Source organism: Blennius ocellaris (assembly GCF_963422515.1).
Source record: "Blennius ocellaris genome assembly, chromosome: 1".
Classification (NCBI taxonomy): domain Eukaryota; kingdom Metazoa; phylum Chordata; class Actinopteri; order Blenniiformes; family Blenniidae; genus Blennius; species Blennius ocellaris.
The window spans coordinates 21,978,230-22,003,701 of NC_137650.1; the positions used below are offsets into that span (position 1 = coordinate 21,978,230).

The 25,472-nt window shown below is 41.5% G+C and overlaps 1 protein-coding gene across 2 annotated transcripts in view; it reads right to left on the reverse strand.

Moving 5' to 3' along the window:
* Nucleotides 1-4,964: 4,964 nt before the first annotated feature.
* furina (furin (paired basic amino acid cleaving enzyme) a) overlaps nt 4,965-25,472 on the reverse strand; it is a 79,610-nt gene continuing 59,102 nt past the window's right edge. For both annotated transcript variants that reach the window (XM_080494496.1, XM_080494497.1), the window contains 9 exons: nt 21,755-21,927; nt 20,326-20,538; nt 18,289-18,389; nt 17,253-17,356; nt 16,899-17,016; nt 11,947-12,126; nt 11,702-11,826; nt 10,763-10,885; nt 4,965-10,003 (listed from right to left, as the gene is read on the reverse strand). In XM_080494496.1, the coding sequence (XP_080350622.1) occupies nt 9,396-10,003; nt 10,763-10,885; nt 11,702-11,826; nt 11,947-12,126; nt 16,899-17,016; nt 17,253-17,356; nt 18,289-18,389; nt 20,326-20,538; nt 21,755-21,927 (1,745 nt within the window). In that variant the 3' untranslated portion in view covers nt 4,965-9,395. The remainder of the gene's footprint in view (nt 10,004-10,762; nt 10,886-11,701; nt 11,827-11,946; nt 12,127-16,898; nt 17,017-17,252; nt 17,357-18,288; nt 18,390-20,325; nt 20,539-21,754; nt 21,928-25,472) is intronic.

Sequence of the window (25,472 nt, forward strand, 5' to 3'; positions counted from 1 at the left end):
ATCAGACCATAATATTGTGACCGCAACCATTGTCGTCTAATTAACACAGAGTAGAAAAAAATCAGCCTTTTGCTCTGTGTGTGAAGCAGGAAACCATGAGGTTCAACAAAGGGGCAAACTCATTTTAAATTCCATTAAAAGCTCCTTTAAGTCTGACCTGATGGGGATTATAGCGTGTAGGAAGACGAAAAGCAAGCACTTACAGTATTGAAGATCACGGAGTAAATGCAGAAGCAAAACGTGTGCGCATCTGTTGAGGACATAAAGCAACAAATTGAAGCAACCAGTGAATTATTGCAGTCCTGATGAAACAATGTCAGACTTTGATCAACCCGTTACAGGACTCACAGCTGCCCGATCGACCCTTCCTGGCTGCTGAGCCTTTCAAAAAGCTTCTGCCACCACGAGTTTAAAGCAGCACTTTAAATTCTCTTGTCGGTGATTTGTACACATTTGTATTGCTGCTTCGACGCCGGTGTGTTTCAGATGGACGACGGCTGCAGCCAGCGCGCAGGTTACTGCAGCACTGTGGTTTTGCAACTTCCCCACAGTGATCTGAGAATCTGGCAAAGGCAGGTTTATCATCCTCGCCCGGTGCTGTTAAACTTTGTGCAATGGCTCGTGTGTTGACATTTTTAAGCAGACAGCTCATCACTTTAAGGCCACGGCAGACCGCGAGACACTGCCGAGGGTCTCTGCTGCATACAATACGAGGTTTTATGTTTCCTACTCACCACAGTGTGAGCCCTGTCTCACTTCATTACCTTCATTTACGACTTGGTTGGCGTTGGAGGCAACCTCCCTGCTGTAAACTCATCGACGTAATTATGCCGACCATACATCATCAAATGCACTCGATACAAACGCTGGAGAGAAGAGGGAGCAAATATAGAAAAACAGAAAAGGAAGATGAATACGGCAGTGCTGACAGACTAAAGAAATAACTGCAACACAAATTTCAGTAAGTTAACCTATACAGAAGAAAAACTCTTTTTTCAGAGCAGTGAAGTACGAGGCTTCATTTAATTAATCATCTGTCTACAAAATATTAACAGTATATGTTTAGCAAACCTCCCTCTCTCCATCAGTCTCCTCTACCGCTTCCTCCAACTTAGGACCCAATCACAACTTATTGTTCACCAGCTTAACCTCCAGTCAATGCCGGACAGATGAAAGTTAATGTTTTCTTTCTCGGTTTTTTTTTTATATCATTAGTTAAGCCGTAATGAAGCCGGTTTCCATTCACAGTTGGGATGTTTGAGATCTTTTGACCTAATTATCCTTCCTTAAACACCCTCAATGAAAATTACTTTTCTCAACTGCCTTTCTAAGAATCGACAAATACTTCACTGTGGACTCTTAAACAAAAAATTGAAAATGGAATTAAGCATCAACACTTCATCTGAGCCCTCAAAATAACTAGCGGTATTAAAATAATCCTCTAAAAGGATAAAAAGGAAGATATTGGCACTGAAAATTACAACAGCTTTTAATTTGAGGAGCTGTTTCTGTTTGACCATAAGCATACAATCTTAAGAGTTATTTCTTTCAGTTGATATAGTTAAAAGGTGTCCTGCCCGTTCTTGTTTTATTTCATACCGATAAACCCATATAGAACATCTCCTCAGTGTCATTACTTACTCATTACTTTCTGCAGATGGCTGCTGTTGTTGGCACCGTGACCAGAGCTCTCAGCCATCAGCACCAGGAAACACTGCTGCGCCTCAAGAAAACAAAATGTACTTTGTCGAGGCTCCAGAAACACATATGATGATCATTTCTGGTGCTTCAAAACACCGGATCACGCCGACTCCGTCTGTGGAAAGAGCAACTGGAGAAACCAATGAAAACATCAGTTCGAAGACCAAACACTTTATCATCGAGTCCTGATTTAAGACGTGCACAAACTAATTTTTAATGGAATTGGTTGAGGTTCTTTTTATAACAGGAGGACATCAAAACCATTGTGGTGATTTTAGTGAATGAATGAATGCTGGACAGGTCGTCTTTATATAAAGCCATGCACCTGTGACACCTTTCCGTGAGATTTCTTTCCCAAAACAAAAAACCCTCCACTTATTTTGCCACATATCATACTTTTTTTTTTTTCACAAGACCTGTTCCCGAGGGCATGCAGGAACTATTTCTTTCTCTGCCTGTCAGTAAGAAACGACAGCTGTGAACAGTTGAGCTGAAGTCACAGGCTAAGTTAAAAGTTGTGATTGATGATGGCAGATTGCAGCTCAGTCATGTGGGAGATTTAATAGCTGGGGACCCGGCAACAAGTCTATTTGTGGGGAAAAAACGGAAACGAAAGCACGAAAATAAGAAAGCAAAATTGGTGTCTTAGTCTTCCTCTGAAGATATTTATTGGGCTAAGCTACTGTGAGCTTCAGACAGAAGCATCTGTATTGTGTCGTCTTGGTTTCACACGTCAACAAGACGAAACAAGTTGCTATGACGTTGCAAAGAATGCAGAGCAGTGGAGAGGAGTTGTTTTGATTTTTTTTTTTTTTTATACAGCATTGCTGAAAACAAAGCACCAGCATGCAGGTTTAGAATGGTTTATTTTGGATTATGCTGGCGGTACACCTGCCAAACCACCAGCATTGTGTTGTTGGAGCTGGTTTGCTGGCAGCATTACAGCAAAGACCAGGCAGGGAGGCAAAATGTAGTCTACAGCAAAAGTTTTGCAGTGTGTTCTCCCCACAAAGCTCTCACTCAGTTGGGCATGACAGGAGCAGTCAAGGGACGGGCCTTTCATTTTCCAAGTCAAGTAACAGAGAAATCCACAAGGAGGCTCCAGATTAGGACTAATCTGTGGGGTGATGTTGAACTGGAGCTTCAGCAACCTTGCTTTGCCCGCCTGGGTAAATGTGTTTCATGGCGTGAAACTGAGGATGTGAATTAAAGTTTGTTTTCATTATTTGAATATGTCTCTATTACACTTGAATACAGTTCTTAAAAATATGAAATTTAATGAAAGAACTCCTTTTCCCTCTTCAAAACTAAAAGGAAAGAAATCCTGCTGAGAAAAGGCATCTTCCTGATCCCAAGATGTTTTTTCTCCCCTGCTGCTGTGCTCTCTGCTGCTCCCAGTGGCAGGCCGGCCCAACTCTTAGAAAAACTAATTTCTTATTCAAAATTTTCCCTGAAAATGCAGTTTTCTGATTATGGATTTATTTTTTATTTTTTAAAAATCTTAGAACACTTCTGGATCTTTTTCAGGATAAAAACCGCAAATATGCAATACCATTAAAGTTATGTTTACTGAGTTACTCACTGGGACTGTCAGGGAATCGGAGAAAGTCTGTGATTCTCTGATCCATGAATGTGTGCAGATACATTCAGGCTGACCCATCAAACAGTAGTTCAGATTTTGACATTACTGATATCGCCGCTCTGCCGGACAAAGACAAACTGAGTTTAAATGCAAAGTTTGAAGCGAAGCTGAAAATACCCAGTATTTAACTTTTCAAAAACATTTATTATTCAAAAGAAAGTGCCAAGTTAAAAAGTGCAAACAGAGTTCAACGAGGGCCTTTTTTCCTCATTGCTCATTCGATAATCATCGTGTGTGAGAGTGATCTGACACCCACTTCAGCTACGGCTCGATTTCATGTAAATGTAAGAGGAAGCTCTAGTTTCCTTTTAAACTCATTAGTTAGTACGATTTAAAAACGGTTATAGAGACCCTGAAAACTGTCTGTGCTGACCTTGTTCTGTTCGACTGCAGCTCACCACTGTACCGGACCAGCATTATCAGAGTGTTCAAAACCCGCCTATTATTAATAAGGCTTTACAGAAATGACTCCACAAATAACTTTACAACTTCCTGTTTTTTTTTTCTTTGTTACTTGTAAATGGATTTCACTTGAATAGTGCCTTTCAGCTGCTTGAGCAGCCCCAAAGCGCTGCGTTGACAGTGACAACACTGTGCTGCTGCTCTCCCTGCGACAGCCGTTGGCCTTCCTTCACAGTAGCTGCAATATATTTGTGTAACTTTAAATAAATAACCTCATCTTTACAGGAGTCGTTTGCTGCTGTCTGCATGTTGGTAGATCATATAAATTGTGTGGTTTAAAATCAGGTGTCATGCAGATAAAAATACCAGACAAGAATAATAACTGATTAAATGAAACACTTCAAAATAATGTGCGCGCCCCCATTCAACTTGCAAATGATGTGACTTCAGCCAAACTTGTTGAGAAAACCAGTCAGACTGACTGAGAAGCTTGTGTGTGAAAGAAACACAACCATGTTACGAGGACTCCCTGAAATAGGCCCAATTAAAATAACCCCTGAAGGAAATTTCCAAGTGACTTATAATTTTTTGTTTTCATAAGTAGCACATTACTTCCGGACTATAAATTGCATGTCTTTTTGGAGAGGGGGGCTGTTAGGCTGGTCCTGCAACTTATATTCAGAAACGACTCCTATATTAACAAAATTCTCATCCGGGACCACTAGATGTCGCTGTATGACAACAGAATGCTGCTACAATAACACCCGAAACCCTTTGTTCATTTCCTGAGAGAAAAAAGCAGCACAGCAAAATTTTAAGGAAAAAACAAACAAAAAAAAAACAAAACATGCAGCAGCAAATGGAAACAAAGTTGCAAGAAACAGATCGTAGTGTCCAAGAAATGTGAAAGAGAGAAAAGCAGAAAAACTGAAGAAGGCGAATTGTAGTCTGAAAGCACAATGGTCACAGCTGCAGGAAGAAATTTGGATTGTTCTGGAGAATCTGGATGAGACTTACCCATGCTGCAGTTACATCTATGAACGGTAAAATAAGTGTAACTTGAGTCTGTTTTTCTTCTTCTTCATGTAGTTTTTATAGTCCGATAAACAAGGTAACCTCACTACTAACGCTTATAATCAAACAGAAAGGTTCTGTAACTTGCACGATACGAGCATCATGTTTAGCATTCAAATAAACAAACGGAAACTTTTTTTTTCAAATTTGCATAGATCTTTATTTTTAGTAGAATCTATAATTGACATCAATTAAATAAAAAGGAGAAAACGAAGCAAAAAAAAAAAAAATCTTTAAATTACAAGAAAATTACACTGCACCATTCATATAGTACAAAAATAGGCCTTATTTTAGAGTTATGTCCCGTGTAAGAGAGTCATTCTTATACATTAATCATAGGTCACAAGTCTGTAAGGTAGCGTGTGCAGCCACAGGTCAGGAACCTCTCAGAGAGGTGGGAGGAGGTCGCCAGAGCCCAGGCTGCTCCACTGACCACCTCTCCGTCACAAAGTGTTTCTTTTCTACTTTAACAAGCGTGTGCACACTCCAACGTGCGCAGATCTAATTCAGCCCTTAAGGTAATGGCGATGGGATACATTCTACCTGCTTCCTCCATAGCTGTTGCAAACATACAGAGTTTCGCTTCAGATCTTCGCAAAAAGGCAGAGATGAAAAACAAACACAAAAAAACAAACACTTTGAACACAAGTGAAGTGTGTAGATGGGACTGTGACAACTTGAAAGCAACACAACTTAACACTAAACGTACAGCATTAAAATGATTGTCTTTGGTTATGCCAAAGATATTGCTCCTAATAAACCCACCCAACTTCATATTGATCACTTCAGAAGACATCCCAAAGCAGGACGGGAGCAACATCGAGCTCCACGTGTAAAGAACCAGCGATATAAGGACGAGTGTCCATCATAACCGTCTTATTTATTTATTTATTTTTCAAAGTGAAGGGAGAGACGATTTGCACGGAGCAGAATCCTTTAACATCAAAAAAGCTTCACACTTTACTGCCACTGCAGTGGTCACCTTCTAATTATGAGCTGCGTTCTCTCACAGTCAGAGGGCCCCTTCCTTTCTTTAGTGTGTAGTTTCTATCACATTCGTGCGGTGAAAGGAATGAGGAGGCTGCTAACAGATTTCAGCAGCTCCTGTGCTTTGGAAGCACAAGCTACTTAACGCTGCCTGCATTCATGATTTTCTTAGAAGTTAAACCACTGAATGCACAGAGCTCCAAGTTCATCAGTTGAAAAGTCCCACCCCCCCTCCCCCCACCCCAAGATTTCAAGCGGTAGTGAATGCAACATCAAGCCGACATGAATAAATCATTTTGTGTGCGTGCTCATGTGGCTGCAGAAACCTGTCTGAGCTCCCCAAAATGATGCATTTCCAAAAGAAACAAGTTACATATGGGAAGCAATACAAATCTGTCGTAATGGAAAATGCACAGTGCGTAATGTTGACTTGAGCGAGAATCAATTAGTCCACAGCGGTTCCAACAAATTGGTCAAAGTCCCTCATTGTAGTGCGTCAAAAGAAACATACTAATTATCATCAACAGTTTAAGAAAATTGTTTATGGAAGCAATTTTGTTGCTGCGTTAGGCCATTATCCGTTGATTACACACTTCGCAATGAGCTGGGAAGCAATACAATTTGGTGGCTCAAGTCTGAGACCGGAGTTAATAGTTTGATATAAGCACCCTTTCCTTTAACCGGGGCTCATCAAAGCCTAAATGGAAGTAGGCACTAATGTACAGCACAGGCTCACCGCATTGGCTTTGTCCCTTTCTGGGACATTTTCTCCAAATACACACTGTCGGGTGAGCTTCCAACTTAGAAGCAGCCACAACACGGTGAAGCCAAATGTGCTCCACCTGCACCAGCCATCTGAGATGAATTAAGCTTCCGGGCTCAGTGTTTGACAGCCCACATACCAATCTTTCCCCGTCACTCTCAGGGTAGGGCTTTTTTGTTGTTGTAGTTGGCAGGTATTGTTTGAAAATCTTTATTCTTTGCAGTTTTTCCTTGTTTTGTTTTTGTTTTTTAAAGTGGACTATTGAACTTAAAAAAAAAAAAAAAGTTTTTAAATCACATTGATCTGCATATATACAAACATGATTGTGAACGCTAACAGGGGAAGCAAGACTAAAAATTTAAATGCATTTGTTTATGTGCTTCCGCTCATTTTCAGTCCTAAAATCAACGGCGGTGCCCGATTGTCAGTGACAGAAACTTGGGAGAAACACAGGGCATGACTCCAGGTGGATCCACCCTGATAAAGAAAACACTCGCACTTCTGTAAACACAGGCCAAGAAGATTTATGGACAATTCTACCTATTCTATTTCAGTAACTGTGTTTAAAGCCAAGGGGTGACTGCACATGAATGCTGATCCTGAAGGAAGTAAATTTCGGGAGCAATGGGAGTTCCAGGAGACTTGAATTTACAGAGCAGCTTTACGGTTTCTGAATTGCATTTGCTTGTTTCTTGTCTGAAACATAAATTTGACGCACATGCCTATTCTATTAAATCTTTCAAGAGAAGCATCCCCATACCTACCCTACATATAATTTGACCTCTATAATCATTTAACAGCCCCTCGAACGGCCTATTAAAACTTGCCGAATGATAGGAGAGGTAGATAAAAGGATGAGCAGCTGCAGTTTTCTATGCATGTCATCCCCATGACAACCTCTCAGCAAGCGCCGCTCACTTATTGTGCTGCAAAAAAAGGAAAGAAAAAAAAAAAAGAAAAGATAAGGATTTGACATAGAAGAAGAAGAAGGAATCAGTGGAATCTAACTGGCTACACTGGATTAAATAATGAGATGCATATTTCAGATGATACCCAGCCCAGGAGAAAAATCCCCCTCATACAATCTTCCCTGAAGGTATGATTAAAACCTCTCAGAATAAATAGTTCTGCCGCGGTATCAGTCAGAATATAATTAATTGGCAAGTATGCTCAAGAGATAATCTGAAATTCAGATTGGATGAAGACTGGAGGGTAGGTGCAGTGATGCAGCACTTTCAAACAATATTCAAGATTAGAACAAGAGAGCAGAGACGGTGAGATGATGGAGGAAAAGGAAGCCTCACTTCAGAGGGCGGATAAACATTCCTCAGCCTCACACACACACACACGCACACACACACACACACACACACACACACACACAGTAAACCAACCCACATGAACGAACTCGGCCAGTACACTATGAAGCGTGTGTTTTGTAGTGTCGACGTGCTCCGATAAATGGAAAAGCCTTGATGTATTGTTATCCTGTCTGCTCTGTCAAGGAATCAATCACAGGTAACTGAACACCAGCGATCTGCTGCGAGACGCTCCAGTCGCTCTGTGTTCAGGTCCTCGTCCGCCTCGCTCACTTCTCTCGCGAGCACATTGCCAATAGTAGACATCCTTGGAAGGAATAGTGCCTCAGGATTGATCAGGGAGCCTGTGTGTGGTTATTTTTAAACAATCGATCGTTCTGAACACGTCGCTGTGTAACGGTTGTGAATTTGTTCGGGGCAGGACAATTAGTGGTTCCTAAAACCAGAATGAGTTTCGGTCAATTGGAGTCACAAAAGCCTGAGAGACCGCCGAGCGACTCGCTGTTTGATCTTCCAGAGCTCCGAGACCTCTCCGGATTGTACAAGAAAAATGTATATCCTGGTTTTAAAAGCCACTGCCAAAAAAGAAGGGTTGTATTTGAAGCAGACGCTATTGTTTTATCAACATAAAGAGGAAGTGAGCAGAGGTGGTACATTTCGTCAGCTCTGAGACAGTTTACGGTACTTTGTCTGACTGGTGGCATTAAACTATTCAAGTCTGCACATTTACTTCTCGGCTATTATGCATTCGATTTGAGCATTCTTATAATGCACTTTAAATATGTAAATCACTCCAGATAAGTGGCGCTTTTCTGAACAGACTTTAAAAGCTGACATCTCTGAACACTTTAAAGAGAACAAACATGTCCAAATGGGATTTTATGTCTCATAATACAACTTTCTGTCATCAATTTCAGTTAAAATACTAAATATGACGGGACCCGCATTAGCCTCTCTATAAAGGGCACTACACTCCTCATCAGATTTACACACTCGCATTCACACACACATGCACACACATACACACGCACGCCTGGTACTCGCATTCAACAATCTCGTCTGGCTACTGCACTGAGACTAATGGAAGGGGTGGGGGGGAAGGAAGCAAATAATAATCATTTGTTTACTGTAACAAAAAGGGGCTGGAGCTGGAGGGGAAAATGGACTCTTCACAGACAGACACTGTTAGTGATTGAGGGCAAGAGGAGGGAGCGAGTCAGTTTAATAGAAATGCACCCAAGTGTGAACAGAGCAAAGCTCTGGCCATCCCAAGCTTTGAGAGACAGCAGCTTCCCATCAGCTCTCCCACAACACAGTGGAAGCCCAGATCCAAAGCAGGACTTAGATGGGACTCCGATAAGACAGAAAAAGAAGGAGAAGAAGAAAAAAGGGGGATAAAAGATAAAAACCAGAACAGACTGTGAATGGACAGTTACCACAGCCCTGACTTATCGGACATATGAGAAGATTTTAAAAGCGGGAGAGAAGGAGGGATGTGCAGGAGGCATTAAAGAGCACTTTGTGTTTTGATAAAGGCAGTCCTCTCATTGTGGACGTCAAACTCTTCGTTATCGGAGTCCGTATTAACCCCGTCATCCCCCCATACTGTTGGGATGCCCCGGTACGACACCACCCTATTCCCTCCGAGGCTGAAGCTGCCCCCGAGGCCGCCGCCGGCCTCCAGAGAGGGCAGTTTGATGAGCGCGCCGGAACGCAGCTGCAGCAGCAGGAAGATCCCGGCGAAGGTGGCGATGATGGCCATGCAGCTGAGTACAGCGATGGTGATGGGCAGCCGGGAGTTGAGCTGGAGCTCCGTTTTTGGATTCCCCTGGCCCACCATGAAGGTCCCGGGGGACTCGCGCATGTACTGGTTGAGGTGCATGCAGGTGCCGGAGACGGGATCCAGGGAACTGTGCGGAGGGCAGGACAGGCAGGACTGGGGGCTGAGGCTGCTGCAGGTCAGGCAGGGCGGCGGGCACGGCAGGCAGGCCGGGACGGAAGCTGGTGATATAAAGTTCCCCACGGTGTAGTTGAGGGGCTGGGAGCCCACCGAGTAGCCCGCCGGACACTGTTTCACACAGCCCAGGAGAAAGACGTAGTAGCCAGAGTTGCACTCTGTGTGACACAGGGAAGGAAATTTATGTTTCTCACTTTTAGTTACTTTGCCACAGTAAGAAAACCTGATGACAGTGTTGAGGTTGCATACGCCGAGTTAAGCACATATTTCTATACGAAGCAGGTCCAGATGCCGACCATTGCCCAAAATGACTATTAACAGACTGTGGCTGCTGCCTGCGGGTAACAGAGCTGAAAAGGGGAGAAGCAACAGAAGGGGAAAAATCTAATTTACTGCAGCATCTTGTCAGATAGATCAAGAAGTGGGATGAGTGAATGCTGCGAGTCCTAATCAAAGTACCCTGTGTACTATGTGAATCACGATATATGATAACATACCGTGGGACACAGAAGCATGAGTATTTTATCAAATGCATCTGTTTGTCAGTACCAGTGATGGCCTCTAGGGGTCAGACTGTCACTGTTTCAGACTTGAAACCAGACTTCTGTGAGTTGCAGCATAGTGGCATCCTTAGACCTGGCCTTAAGCTATATTTCTATTAAGGAGGAGGCAGCAGTATGAACACCATTAAGTCTAAATTATGTTATTAAAAAAAGAAGAAAAAAAAGTCCTAATTAAAAACACTTTGATCTAATCTAAACTTAGATCTTTCAAATTTTCAATCGGGGACTTTTGAGGACGGCTCAATGAAGCTCTCACAGTGGAGACACAATGTGAATGGATTCAGCTGAACACAAATGATAACATTTTACAATATTACATAAATAAAAAAACGAAAAAAGAGGCAGCAGTCTCACCGATGCATATCTGCCTCAGATCCAAGGTCTTGCAACTTTCATTGGCGGGCTGAGCCGTGCTGGAGGAGCTGGAAGATGCTGAGCTGGTGCCATACAGCACCAGGACGAACTGGGTCAGAGTGCCTGTAACACAGACGGGAAAAAATAATTAAATCAACTGGGGAAAAAGTAGGCCCATCTAAAACAGTGAGGTTCCCACTCTCCAGAGGGGGGATTTTGTAAATGCATCTTCCCATCATTCTCGCTGAGAAAATTGTCATAGTCAAGTGCCAAGAAAGGACTCCTTGATATAAGCTGCAAATTTAAAGACGCTCTCTGCTTAACAAGAGCTATGAAATGCACGTCTCACACAAATCATTCACGCTTAAGGCCTTGGGAGAGCTTGCACTTTAGTAAATCACACCTTACAGAGGGTGGAGGTGTGAACCATTGATCTAGAAGTGCTTTCAGGAGTATTATCTATCTGAGCACTGTTGTTATGGATGTCCACATGTAAATGGTGATTGGTGGATAATCCAAGGGCAAGCAAAGAATGAAGCATTCTCTCCACTGCTTCATCATGTTTCCACACAGTGAGAAAATAAGATGGCGTGGAGAGATGAAGCAGAGAGCAAAGACAGTTGGGATGTGCCTCTGGAGCGCCGTTGTCCCGATGCTGACCTCCAACCTGTAAGCCGAACTGGAGACTCAGCAGATTATCGTACGTTAGGTAACAGTCAAATGAGGTTATTTAATGCTTTCCTTTATGACCTCGTGGAAGAAATCCCCAGTTGTCTTTTAGGTTGACCACAGTTAAGACAACCTGGCTATGCCGATGATATTAATCAAAATATGCATCTGAAAATTAAGATGAGACTAACTGCCATTCAACCTAAAATTGAATTGGAACTGAATTCTACATATATATACACACAGTATAAAGCAACAAAACTGCTCTACCATAGTCACTGGCACCCGCCACGTTCTCAATCTCCAGCGTCCAGGCCCCGGTGGGGTTCTCATCCCAGGAATGAGTGGTCATGAAGGCCCAGTCGTTAAAACCCTCAGAGGAGTAGTCATGAGGCCTGCAGGAAAACAATAATGAGTGCAGAGCAGTTTGTGTATATAATTGTCCACTGTCTGGCTCGGTTTTAGTTTTTTTTGTTTCCCCCCCCCCATTTGCTTGCATCACTGTGTGTCTGTACCTCGGGTGGAGCAGCGTGGAGCGCGTGCCAGCAGGGCTGATGAGGTGGATGGCCAGGTTTCCCCTCCGGTTGTAGGACAAGGTGAGCCGGGCCTGGACGTGCTCTAATGAGGTCACATGACTGTCTGACCCGATGCAGGCGTCCACACTCTTATTTATAGACAAATGGCTGCCGATGTTCCTGCCAAACGTGACAAACGAAACATGCAGAGGACGCACTGAGCCAGGTATTGACGGAACTTGGAAGGTTGCGCACCCCTTGAGCCGGTTTGTTCTGAGAGCTGGATAAGCAGCAAGCCGGGCGAAATGTGAGTGAGACGTTCTCTCTGAGCCGCTGTGAAAGGCTGCAAAAGGGTGAAGTTTGTGGCCTTGAACAGGATTAGTGTATCACAACCTGTGGCATCGCTGTTCTCTGTGGAAGAAAAGCAGCCACCTCTATCAGCCTCCCAAAACCCTCAAATCCGCTTAGAAGATTACACGCATCCACAACAATTTGGAGGAGGAGGGAGACGCGGGGCTTTAGTGACACAGATGTGCCCAAATTATAGACAAGATGTGGTGTGAGCATTAAAATGCAAGGCTGCTTGGAGAGTCCCTCCTGGTTTGGCCCCAGTTCACACTCTTCATGATGCACTGAAAGAGCCACATACAGAAACTTTTTGGAAGCTGCCAGGTGCTACATGAAGTACCCGTCAATGAGTCCCAGTGAAAATTCATCTTGACCATTGCTGCTATAGTAGCACAAATTACCTGAACAGCCAACCCATCCTTCAACTTGTGAATATTTATAATACATGTGTTGTGGTGTCCCGAGGCATAGTCAGGAAAACACAAGTGGAAATTTATGCAGCAGGTCCTCTGAAGCTGATTTATCATCACAAGCTGACCAGTGCAGAAGGCGCCCGTGATTTAACCTCTCAAGAAAGCATAATTCGTGACTCTGGTACAAGCCGGCCGTCCATCTTCACAAGTACACACAAAGACGGCAGGAACAAGAAATGGAGGGCTCGGTATCAAAGAACTTCAAGGGCCCCTTTTGATATTTCTGCAATTTATTTCTTGATATTTGTCCCAGCAACACGTACCAGTGTTTGCATTTCTTTTTAAACATTCTTTCATCTATTCTAAATAGTTTTCAGAGTGTGTTCCCAGACACCTGGTTTGATTCCATTAAAACCAAACTCACAGGGTGTGAATCAGTCGTATGAAAAATCTTAACCAACACCAGCAACAGCCAAAAAGCTGAGCGGTGCATCGAAAATCGTCTGCGATTTAACTTCTTGAAGAAACTTGGGGCCGTCGTTCCGGCTCGTCATCTGTTCTTACAAGGACACTCAAGGAAGGACAGAGGGAGCAATGCACAGCAAACAACTGACAACCAGGAAGAAGCAATTGATCACAGGGCCCTTCCTTCACCATTCTACAATTTGTCTTTTTAGATCTTTTTCCTACCAACATGTACCAAGTCTTAAAGTAATTTTAGGGTGCGTGTTCACTCATATCCGCTTTATTTCTATCAAAACAAACCTTAATGTGGTAACTGTTCGTATGGTTTATATGACAAAGTGTGAATACGGTCCTCAAACACACATTTGTGTATGAAGATACTTTCTTTTGAATGCATTTTTCTGCGTCTTGACAGTGTTCATGCATATGTGTTTTTGGTTTGTACTTTAATTTCACTCTCAGTTGTTAGAAAAGATCAAACATGTAGTGTATAATCAAAATACTTTGGTTTTGGTCCCTCGACACAAGTTTTCTGTCCATTCACTTCCACTGAAACCACATAGTTTTCATTCTTTAAAAAAAAAAAAAAAAACATTAAAAACAGTGAGTTTTATTTTTGTATTTTCTTTTTTTTCTGTGTAATGTTGCCTCGCTTGCCAGACGAATCGGCCTTGTAAGGAAGGAAATTTAAAAAAATACCACAAGCTGGTATTTTGGTCTGTTCCAGCAGAGAACCAATAAAAACACGGAGTCACGGACGCGCGCACACAGTATTTCTGTTCTGCTGTGTTGTAGGTGAATGTTATTTTTGTTACTAAACTTATCCAAGTTGTTAAACTTGTAACCTTGTATTTTTGCATAAAAACATTTAGGGTAATAGGATTAATTGGGAAAAAAAATTCTATCTTACAGAAACTATAGGTTAGATCCTTTACTAAACAAACAATAGTGTAAACAAAGTGGCAATTGGTTAAAATCCTGAAAATTATGATAGAGTTGGGTTTTTTTTTTTAATTACAAGAATTTAAATTGGAAAAATTAAAAGAAAAAAAACACTTATGTTCTATACTATAACATATATTCTAATAATATCTATATTTGTATTCATATGTGATACAAAAGCATGTATATGAAGGACCACAACTGGAGTAAATTAAAACCTGACACTGTACAAAAATACTTTAATGCATCTGAATCAAAGTTGTTAATTTTTGAAATACAGAAGACTGCAAAAAAACCCTATTAAAAAAATACAGTTTGTAATTACTATTTTATATTTTAATTTCACTCTTGCGTTTTTTCCCCCCTTATAAATATAACACTGGTATTTTGACAGAAAAAAAAGGCATTTAATAGGTTAAATACTGAAAATGATGGAATTAGTTTTTATGATCAAGACTTAAGTTGGAAAACAAAAAAAAAACAAGCTGGAAAAATATACTCAAGTAATATTTATGTTTGTATTCATATGGGATACGCCAAAAAGTGTACGAAGAACAAAAACTGGAGTAAATGTGACGATGAGGTACACGAATGAATAAGTTAAACTGAAGCCCAGGCAAAGTGATCGAAATGGACAAAATATAGGGCGACAGGCTTTCAGGGAAGCAGTATCCTTGCAGCACATCATAAATTATGTACAGAGAATGAGAACTGCCACCACAACAATCCCTCATGCATTCAATTCACGCCAGCAACCGAACATTGTTGTAGAAGTCATGTTTAAGAATATATGTCAAAGCAGCTGTTAAATATTTGTTTTGTTTCCACCTTTTCATGCGATGTTTATACATGCCTGAGTGAGTGCAAAGCAAACTCTGGAGGGTGTCTACGTTCCTAAATACGATATGGACCGTATGTGGCAGCGGCCTTAAAGACTTTCAACGTAATGCTCTTTTTGAAGTTGAAGTATATTTGAAGAACACGTTTATAAATGAGTCATGATTTATAGAATGTTTGAGAGTTAGCAGAGTCGCAGTCCTCGTGGCTGTTGAGGAGAATAATAGAGCCAGTGTGCTTTCTAAGCGATGCCCGATTCGTACATACAGAACTAAGGTGTAGTAGAAAAGTCCTTTCACATCTTCACAAAAAGGTTTCTTTTTTTCTTCTTTAATTCACTGTTGGTGCAGCTTTTCTCAAATAAACAAGACTATTTTGAGAAATCCCAAAACATTAAACACTGTCGATGCATTTCGCAGGGTACCAGGGCCGATTCATGAGGGTGTTTCTGAATCGTCAAAATCCCTTTTTAAAAAAAAGCGATATTAGAGCTTCCTTACGCAGAACATGCTCCGCGTTTCATTGATATCAACATCTCCTGCAAAATGTGTGCACACGGGAGCATTCGTGTCACGTTCAACATTCATACTGAAGATGGGAAATACTGCCGATGCCCTTTTGAAACGAGGCCTGTATTCTGCTACTCTGCCTGAGAAAAGTGCTTACGGAAGCATTTCAGCCAAGACCCCCTCCTTTCAGGCAAAAATATAAACACAAGAATAGCTTCGAAAAATTTTATTCAAACCATCCAACCGCAATCTTCCATCACTTAAAATAATGAAGTTGTTCGTCACTTTACTGCATCAGTGAATGACCGAATGTCAGTTAACTGCTGTCAGAATACTTCATTGTGACTGCATCTCAAACAAACTGTATGTACTGTATTACTTATGTAATTGTTCAGAATAACACAAATTGACTCAATCCAGTGTCAGTATTTAATTGTCAATATAAACCTGACTCGTTCAAAAAAAAAAAAAAAAAAGTTCTATTTTAGGTTTACAGCCATAGATTTATATCACAAAAGAGACCAGCTTCCGGCAAGTCAGTCTCAATAAGTGCTTTAGCTAAACACCTAAAATGTAAATTGAATAACCTGCGCTGACTGCTGTTCCCAGACGCTCCAACCATCTGCTGTGAGCATCTCGTAGCCGCAGTAAGAGAGAGAGAATCCTCAAAAGTTGGAGGAGAAGTGACAGAGCGCGCATAATGAAGAGATGTCAGGGTCGGTTTAGACGGCAACTCCAGGAAGAAAAAAGAGAAAGAAAAAAAAAAGGAAGAAAGCTATTGAATAGAGACATCGAGTCTGAACAGGAAAAAAGGAGCGCGTGAAGTTACAAATTTCCGATTTCCTAAAATTTTCTTTCAAGCTGTGCCAAGTGCCGTGATCCACACACGCTCACACATACAGACACGCCGACACGCACTTCAACAGAGCCCAGAGTCACAGTGACAATCAAGGTGTGTCGCTGCAGCAAGTTATGACGGCACTATTACATACGTGAACCCTGTGACATGCATCTTTATGTATAAACCCTTGGCTGTGGAAACATCTGACGTTCATCTCATCACGTTTCTAAATCATTGCTTCACCTGGAGTCAAACAGCAAAGCTGCAAAAAATCAAAATGCAACTGTATTGAGTGTCCTCCACATCTAATATACGTTCTTAATGAGATTGCACTACATGCAGTCTATAGTTTATTTATTTATTTATTTATACTTTCTTTTTCATGGGGCCAGCTCATATTACTCTGCACTCTGGGACATTGTGCTCAATTTTATAAACTTGAAAAGAACAAATTACTTCACCACACAGCTGAGACTTTGCTAGTTGTTTTCAAATGAATTCAAACGTGGTGTAAATGTCTTGATTTTGATGCGACAGCTCTCATCAATGTGATATATTCAGTGAGGTGCAGCATGAGTGCGAGTGCCGTTTACTCACTTTGGCTCGCTGACCATGGCGATCACACATTTTCGCTGTGGTCCCACACTGGTCCACGTCTCTGCCAGCTGTACAATTGCACTGGCATCAAGTAGACCATATCCATATGAGTGGCTCACTGCAGAAATTAGGAGGATGGGGGGGGGCATGAATGTCAGCCAGCAGAATGTTGCATCCTCACTTCAGGATGATATTATACTCACAGACTATTGCACTTTAAATATCTCACTAAACCTCTGTGTCCAGTTCCAACACGGTGCATTTCTAATGATGTTTTGATTTACGAGATGCACAATAGGTCAATGAGCCTCAAAGGACTCTCGAAAGGGTGGAGAAGAGGAGAAGTTGCTGTACCTTTGCGTCCAACCCCGTTGGTCGTCCAGTCATTCGTGTACAGGTGGGCCGGGTGAGAAGTTCTCACAACCAGATGTTGCATATCCCTCCAGGTCAGGTTTTTACTGGAGCACGTGTACATGCAAGCAGATGCACACAGAGACACAGGCACGCAGTAAGGCTCTGGCTAACAAATCAAGCACAGCGGCAGATCAAAAACACGCCTGCGATAATACATGCCACAAACTGAACTTGCCGGTGCATGACTGATTAAACAAAGATTACAATACAATGAATTGCTGGTCATATTTTCTCTGATCAACATTAAAATCTTCATTCAACATGGGTTTGAACTCAATTTCTGCCCTCTGGCAAAATGTCTTGTGAAGAGGAAACCTGACAAATTGTTATTCTTCCTCCTCTTTCAGTAGTTAAACAGGTTTGAATAGACTACAAATGAAATAGGGGTAACATGAGGTCTCACCTGGGTTTGCTACTCTCCTGCGATTAACTCCACACAGGCTTTAAGCCCCCAACTATGATTGCGAAATTAGAAGCGAGTGTGTTTATCTAATAACGTTGCTCAATCATTTTGTCATCACAATTCATTTTCAATTACAGTCTTTTTCTATCACCCCATTCCGTTTTGTCATAGGACTATTGACTCATTTTCTGTGCTGTTCTGACGACCATGTTTGTTCCTCCATTAGCGATGCCTGACGAGATAACAATGATTAACACTCGCAGCCAAATGGCAGAGTTTATAAATGTACAATTGGAAGTTGTCGATGAGGGGTTAAAAAATAATTTAGTGGAAGTTATTTACATTCTTAATTGTATGTTTAATTATATGCTGATTTTTTCATTGAATAGTTTCTGCCCAATGCGACGAGGTTGTTTTGTAAGGTAATGCGGTTTCCTCATCCACGGGACTGACTGACATTAAATAAACCAAAGTCAGAGAACTCAGCACACAGAAGCCTGATGTGAAGCGGTGGAGCCAAACAGAATTGCGAGGCTTGGTCAGACATACAGAAAATTTGTGATAAGCACTTACTTGGCCTCAAGGGCAAGAGCAATGATCCCAGCAGCCAGGGGGGCAGAGGCAGAGGTGCCTGTGTGGGAGTCAGTGCATTTTGATTTCAGGTCTGTAGTAACCTAAGGAAGATGAACACAGGAGGCTTAAAAAGACAAAATCTTGCCACTATTATATTATACTTCCATTCGTTTGGAGGTCGGCTTGCATTTCGCTTGCTGTAGTAACAGGCGAGAAAACATAAATTCCTCTACATATTCACTTGAAATACTTGGGCAGTTCCTCATATTATTGTAATACACAGAAACCTGAAGAAAAAAACAGCACTGTGTCTTCATTGAAAAAAAATAAAATAAAAAAAAATCTAAATCTTTTACAACCTGAAAACTTGTTATCTGTCTCTTTTAGGAAAATAAAAGCCTTTAGTCTCCACATATGTTCCCATAGGTCTTTACTGGAAGCAGAAATTGCATGAACTTAGGAGCAAACAGTTGTGGGCAGTAGACGCACACCGAGTTAATGATATAGCTGATGCTCTCCTTCTCTCCAGTACTCTTAAGACCAAACTCCTCCTGCAGAGATTCCATCACTGACTGTGGTCGTACTGGGCAGCTCCCAGGTGTGAATGTCTGCAGCTGCCTGAATACAAAGCAAGGCGGCGCAGAACCAGAGGATTTGTCCTCACTGAAATCCACATCTTGAAGGATGAAGGTTACAAAACGCTGCCTTGTGAAAAGCGTCATTCACCCATTGTACTCGGGAGCAGAGGATATCATTCACTGCTACAGAATGAGACAGATACAAAAAAAATTCAATAAATAAAAATAGTTAAGATCACACATCTGCTCAATGTGCTGACCTTTGCAGGGCATACTGAAACTGATCTTTAAACGGAATTATAAATGCACTGCCAGTATGATTTTAATGGCCATTATGTATTCAGGAAGTTCAGGAGCATATCGTTCTTACTTACAATTCAAAAAGAGATATGTGTGATTTAAAAAATAAATAAATAAATAAAAAAATCCCCCTAAACAGACAGGCAGATATTGGCTCCCCAGAGGTCTCACCATCTCTCTTTAACTCCAGTTCTCCATCCCCAGGTTCATGAGTGACAGCACAATTAAACGAGTACATCACCGCAGCATTAAGGGAGCAGCCACATGTCATGGAGATGTCAGAAGCTGTCCTTCCCAATGGGATGACAGCGAGATGGCACGTTATAGAAATAAAGTGTGTGTGTGTGTGTGTGTGTGTGTGTGTGTGTGAGCGTGCGTGCCAGCATTTGTGACATAAAGATCTAAAGTTTGCGAACAGAATGTTAAGCAGCGACAGAAAGCCAGATGGAGTTTCAGATGGTCTCTATTCATAATCATTTTAATGGGCCAAGACTGTACAAATGGAGACAATGAATGTAAAGTCCTGCAGTGACTCTGAGAGCAGACATGGGGAGAAAAAAAACAACTTCTGATCCTTATGATGATGATAAAAATGATAATTGCTATTCACCTTCCCAATGTAAGACTTTAAACTCTGACTTCAGACTCATTCTATTTGGTTAATAGTACAACCTCATTAAAATGTAGTAATGCTCCACTAATGTGCCTGACAAACACCTCATTTGAAGCCCACCTGACCCAAAATCTCAAACGGCTATTTAAGTCCAAACTTACATACTTGTATTACACTTAGTGTGCGAGCCGGAGCCTTTTGTTTTGATATCAATGTTAACAGTGGCACAGATGTTTTTTAATCATCTTTTCCATTTAACATAACACAACCTAATAATTTGATTAACGCTCCAAAAAACATGCTCTATTGTTATGACCTCAGACTTTCAATAAAACATTTCAGCAGCTGCTGGTAGGCAGATTGTGGCTCTGATAAACGATGGAAATAAATGCTGCCATCATGATGATCGTGATGAAATGTCTGACTGGAGACAAGCAGGCAGAGGGACTTGGCACAATAGCTTCTGTGCTTAAAGGCCTGTCTGGGTGAAAAAAAAAATGGAGAAGCAAGGAAACACAGAGGATACTACACACAGCTGCAACTCACTATCTGTTTCTCGTTGAGGTTCCCGGAGCTGTAGGTGGTGGCGAGGGTGGAGGAGCAAGCCTCGCTGTACCAGGGGACTTTGCCAGTTTGAGTGGAGCTGCTGATGGAGAGGGTGTAGATGCTGTTGGTGTAGCCATCACAGTTACAGCTGTCCTTCTCTCTTCCGCCATTGCCCGAAGCCCAAACAAAGATGGATCCTAACCCACCACGACCCTGAAGAAAAAGCAACCGCATATGATATAAGGCATGTGTTCACCCGACCACGATTACCTGGGAAACACGTCGTTCAATCGATGAATTTCAATAATGGGAGAGTAAATCAATCCGAGGACTCATTTCAGATCACACTCATTACAGCTCAGCATATATCACACAGCCCAGGGTGGCCACTCAGTAAATTATAAAGAGCTGAATACCTCATGAGAGCAATGCCATACAAAAGGCACTACTACATGACAACAGCTCATCTTAATAAATCGCAGATGCTCTCAGCCTTTGAAGCACACTAATCTACATCTGAGAGCTGCTTTATTGTATTGAGTGGCGCTGTCACTCCACATTGATCAATCCCAGCTATGCACCACCCACACCGCCATCTGACAGCACTGTCACCGAGGCAATTATCTTAGTAGTCGGTGTCAGCGGTTCCAATGAGCTTTATGGCACATGCCTTGAATCCTACTGCTCCATAACAAGAGTCAGTGTTGGCGGGATAAATGTGTTTATCCAAGGAGAGCAGATGTGAGGATCTGGGGTGTGATGTGTATATTTATTAACCTGCTAACTTGTCCTTTCAGAATACATGACACCGGCCTGATGCATTCATACAAGAGCTGATGCACAACAAGAGGACTGATTACTGCGTGTTCTCCACATTCAATGCATTATCATTTTTAGATGCTGACAAACTAGTTTCCTGAATTACTCTTTAGAAATCTCTCTGCATGTATATGCAAATAGATAATCGTGAGTTTGGAGGCTTTTAATTAGAAATTCTTGTCAAGTAATTTAAAGCTCCAGTAACTGTTTAATTTGAATTCTTTCAACCTTGATTCTTTTCCAAAATATTTCACACTTGGAGAAATGGCATGCTGACAAACTGAAAGCACGGGAAGATAAAAGATGACCTGGAAGTTTATGGAGTGCCCTTTCACTCACAATAGATATTAGAAGAGGAAAAAAAATATGAAAAAAATGGAAAAAACTCAATTTCTCTCCGCGCAATGTCAATTCATTTTTCAAGATTTTTCTCCCTGGTGGCTTTTAGAGGACATTCCTATCCATTCATAATTGTCGGGGTCAAAAACTGCTTTGTTCTTCTTGCTTGTGTCCTCTCATGCCTGAACTGTTCAATTACTGACTGCTGAAAGGAAACACAACACGGGCAGCAAATAATTTCTGTCATACACAAACTCTCACACACACACACCTCTGTAACTCCACGCAGAAAGGCTTCTTTGGCGAGTTTGGCAGGTCCGTCGACTGTTTTGCCGTCATCCTCCGGGCCCCAGCTGGCACTGTAGACGTCGATGTGTTGGGGATTCAGACTGAGAGACTGGGCTTCCACCACATCGGTTACTTCACCGTCCAACATACGAACACCTGCAGCCATGGCACCAAATGCAAACACCCACACAGACACAAACAAGAAATAAATGCTTCTTAGCACGCTTACATTGCACATTCATATGTTTTATTGATATTATACATAAATTAATTAATTTTCAAATGCAATTAAAAACACAACAAACATGGAACCAATGTAGGAAATCACTCTGGGATAAAACGTAAGTGTTGGAGGTGAAACAAAGAGCATATATTTTATTCAAATATTTTCTTATGAATATTTAAAATCTTCATTAGTGTGTCCTACACAACAATAAACATGTTGTCGAAGCCGTTTATGTGACAATGCCAGTGCATTGCCTTTACCTCAGGAGCTCCTTCACCTTTGATTCAGCATGCTATGGTCTGCACAAGTTAAAAATATCCACGGCTCCAGTCTGAGATTGCTCTTCCCCAAGTATGAAAGTTTAATAAAAATATCGGGGTGTTGCGGTAACCTCGACCGAACCTGAATCCCAGATCAAACTGTGATCAACAAGAACAATACAGTGAAATAATATGCAATGATTTAATCTATTAAATGCAAAAAAGTGTTTATTTAAACCCTAAATTGGAAGTTTTGGGGTGTCATAGCACAGTAATACAGATTATGTTGATCATCTTGCCGAATGACATTTCAATCTGCAGCCCAGTGTGACAGGATATAGTTGATTTGAGGTTTCACCACAGGAAGGTGAGGGACCAAAGCTGCTTTAGTGTCTACAGATACACACTTTCACTTCATTTGTTTGTCAGGGTGCACAATACATACGGATCTGTAACATATGCATCTCATGCAGTGGTCCATGGAATTATGTGCTCTTGGTGCGTATTTGTATTTCTGGTTCTTATGAACTCTACAATTTGAACCCAAAAACAATCTGTATTGATTTTCTTCGGTCCTTGAGGTGGACTGAAAAAAACCCTAAATGAAATGAGATAGAATGCATGGAGTGTGAACGAGCTACTCAAGTGTAACGCAGATTTTTAAAAACTGAGAAGTTAAATTAAAAGATGACAGAAACCATAAGACATCTTCCTCTTTGTGTCAGGGTACAATTAGTACATCCGTCAGAGTGTAAATTGGAACAGACTCGTTCTAATTTTAGAAGATGTAAACAACCTTGCTGTATCTACTGACAGGCTCCAAGTCAAGCTCATTCATAATGTCAATTGAAAGTGACGGCAAAATAAGTGCTGCACTCGAGGAAAAAAAATATAAATCTATGCAAGGTAACTGTAGGAGGAGAAGACACAGGAGTGAAGAGGCTGTCTAAACAGATTCTTTCTGCCTCAAGTCCAAACACTTTCTCTGTCTCAATAATCTTCTACAGCGAGAGTGGTAAGAAGACACACTATAGAACACACTCTACAAACAAACTAGCTTCCTCCTTTGATGCGTCGCAGGTCAGGTTACTCCATGAAGCTGTACATAGGTTGAACAACCAAGCCGGAGCTCTTTGAAGTTCTCCAAAAGCATCAAACAGGCTCTGAGCAGCCTGTGTTTCCATGGCAGCCTGCACTTTGGTGAGAATAAAAAGTGTGATTCACTCCGGAGACTCGCGTATTTCCAATACTTCTTCAAAATAACACCTCTCTCAAAAAAAACCAGGGACCAAGACTGATTGTACATCAAGGTTGAGTCCACTCTTTGTCCGTATACACGATGTGGCATTGGAAACATCAAGTGTTCAGGCTGAGACGTGCGGCGGCAGAAATGACGGTCTCCAAAGAGTTGTGGTGAGACGGGGGGCTGAGATTTATGAGGTGAAACACTTTAATTATCAGTTCATCTGCACCACCACCCTCACCTGTTTCTGTCAACTTTTAATCAGCACGACAGTTTTGATAACTACATAGAGCTCAAGAAAAACCGAGGGCGGCTCCGTACTGAGGGGAGCCAGTCGATGTGGTTTCTACTTCCATCAGACCCCTTCCAACTAGGACTTGGCCTTGAGGTCGGGTCATAACCCCGCAGGAGAGAAGATAGAGCATCTCTTTGGGTTGGAACGGTTTAGCCAGGCTGGGGAAGGTTGTGAACGCAAGGATGTCTGTGCTTCTCAGTTCTCCTTTCCATCAAGTAGACTAAGTGTGGGGGTGGATGAATTGACAGTGCTAAAACTCCCTGATCTAATTTCAACTCAATACTTTAACCAGTTATAAATCAGTTTAAAATAGCTAAAACTGCCTCTGGTCCACAAGCTACAGCTTTTGTTTGAACTGAAACATGGGTGACTTTCGGGCGAACATCCTTGAATGTGAGACAATTCTGCCAAAAGACGACAAAGCAGCTTGTCTCTGGCACAACAGTGAAAATTCTTCACAGGGAAGTCTCCCAGTTGAACGATATACTTATTTTCAAGCAGGTGACATTCGGGTTGTTAATAGTGCAGCGGACTCAAACGGCTCCCCTTTAGTTTAGCTTAAATATTATTCAACCTGTTCAAATGCTTTTAAAACGAACGCTAGGATTTTTTGCCTTTTGTTTTCGATGGAACAGTGATTCTCAGGCAGCCAATAGTTTGGACGTACAACAGCATTTGCACAAACGGGTCTTTTCTGTATTACAATGCATGCACCAGCTCAATGATCAGTGAATTTCTGGTGAGTCAGTGTGCCGTGTACCGGAAAAAAATTCTATCCTTGAGCCTAACACGCTGCAATAAAATGTATTCTGACTAAAATGTTCATTCTCCAATATTTCTGTAGCTAACGGTGCCATGAGACATATTTTAAAAGGGAGACGGTGCTTTTCTTTGTGTGGCTGATGTGGAACAAGGCATATTCTTCAAGATTTTATTGGTACTGTGCTTTAGTTTTACCTTCCAAATACACTAATGGCGAAAGTGCAAAAAAAAAGCAAATGTTTCTCGATGTACCACATGAGTCTGCCTTCTGTTTCACCTACATGACCACATACAAACAACTTGTTGGAAGAGCGAAACACCATGTGGTATATTAGCATTTGCCATCTGTAAGTATTATAGGGACTCCAGTTAGGACACATTGCCTGGGCCCAACACCGCAGGAAGTAGGCAGAAATGCTTTCATGGTAATGAGACAAGCGCATACCCTGGGACAAATGAGCTCCTATAGTTGAAAGAACTAAATGTTTTTATGCAATATTTCCAACAGTGTGACACATCCTCAGGACAGAAATAAGAAATACTCAGTACAAAAGGCATGCATGTGTATTGGTAATGGGGATATAAAAAAAGATTTGCTTTATTTGTGGAAGTCGATTTAATGTAGATAGAATCTCATACATATAATGAGAAAAAAAAATTGAACTGTGAAGGAAAAAAAAAAATTTCCAATTAAAAAGCAAAACAAATCAACTTTATTGTGTTTTTAAATATCATAGTTAATTATTTTAAATGTAAACTCAAATTATAAAAGCCTTCTCGCTCCAGGCACACAAAAAACAACCTATTACGGGCGTTTCAGAACACACAAATTCATATTTTACAATATTTTGCCATGCTCGCACTAAATTCTTTTTTTATTTGAACCAACTCTGCTTTGTGCCTGTCTGACATCAA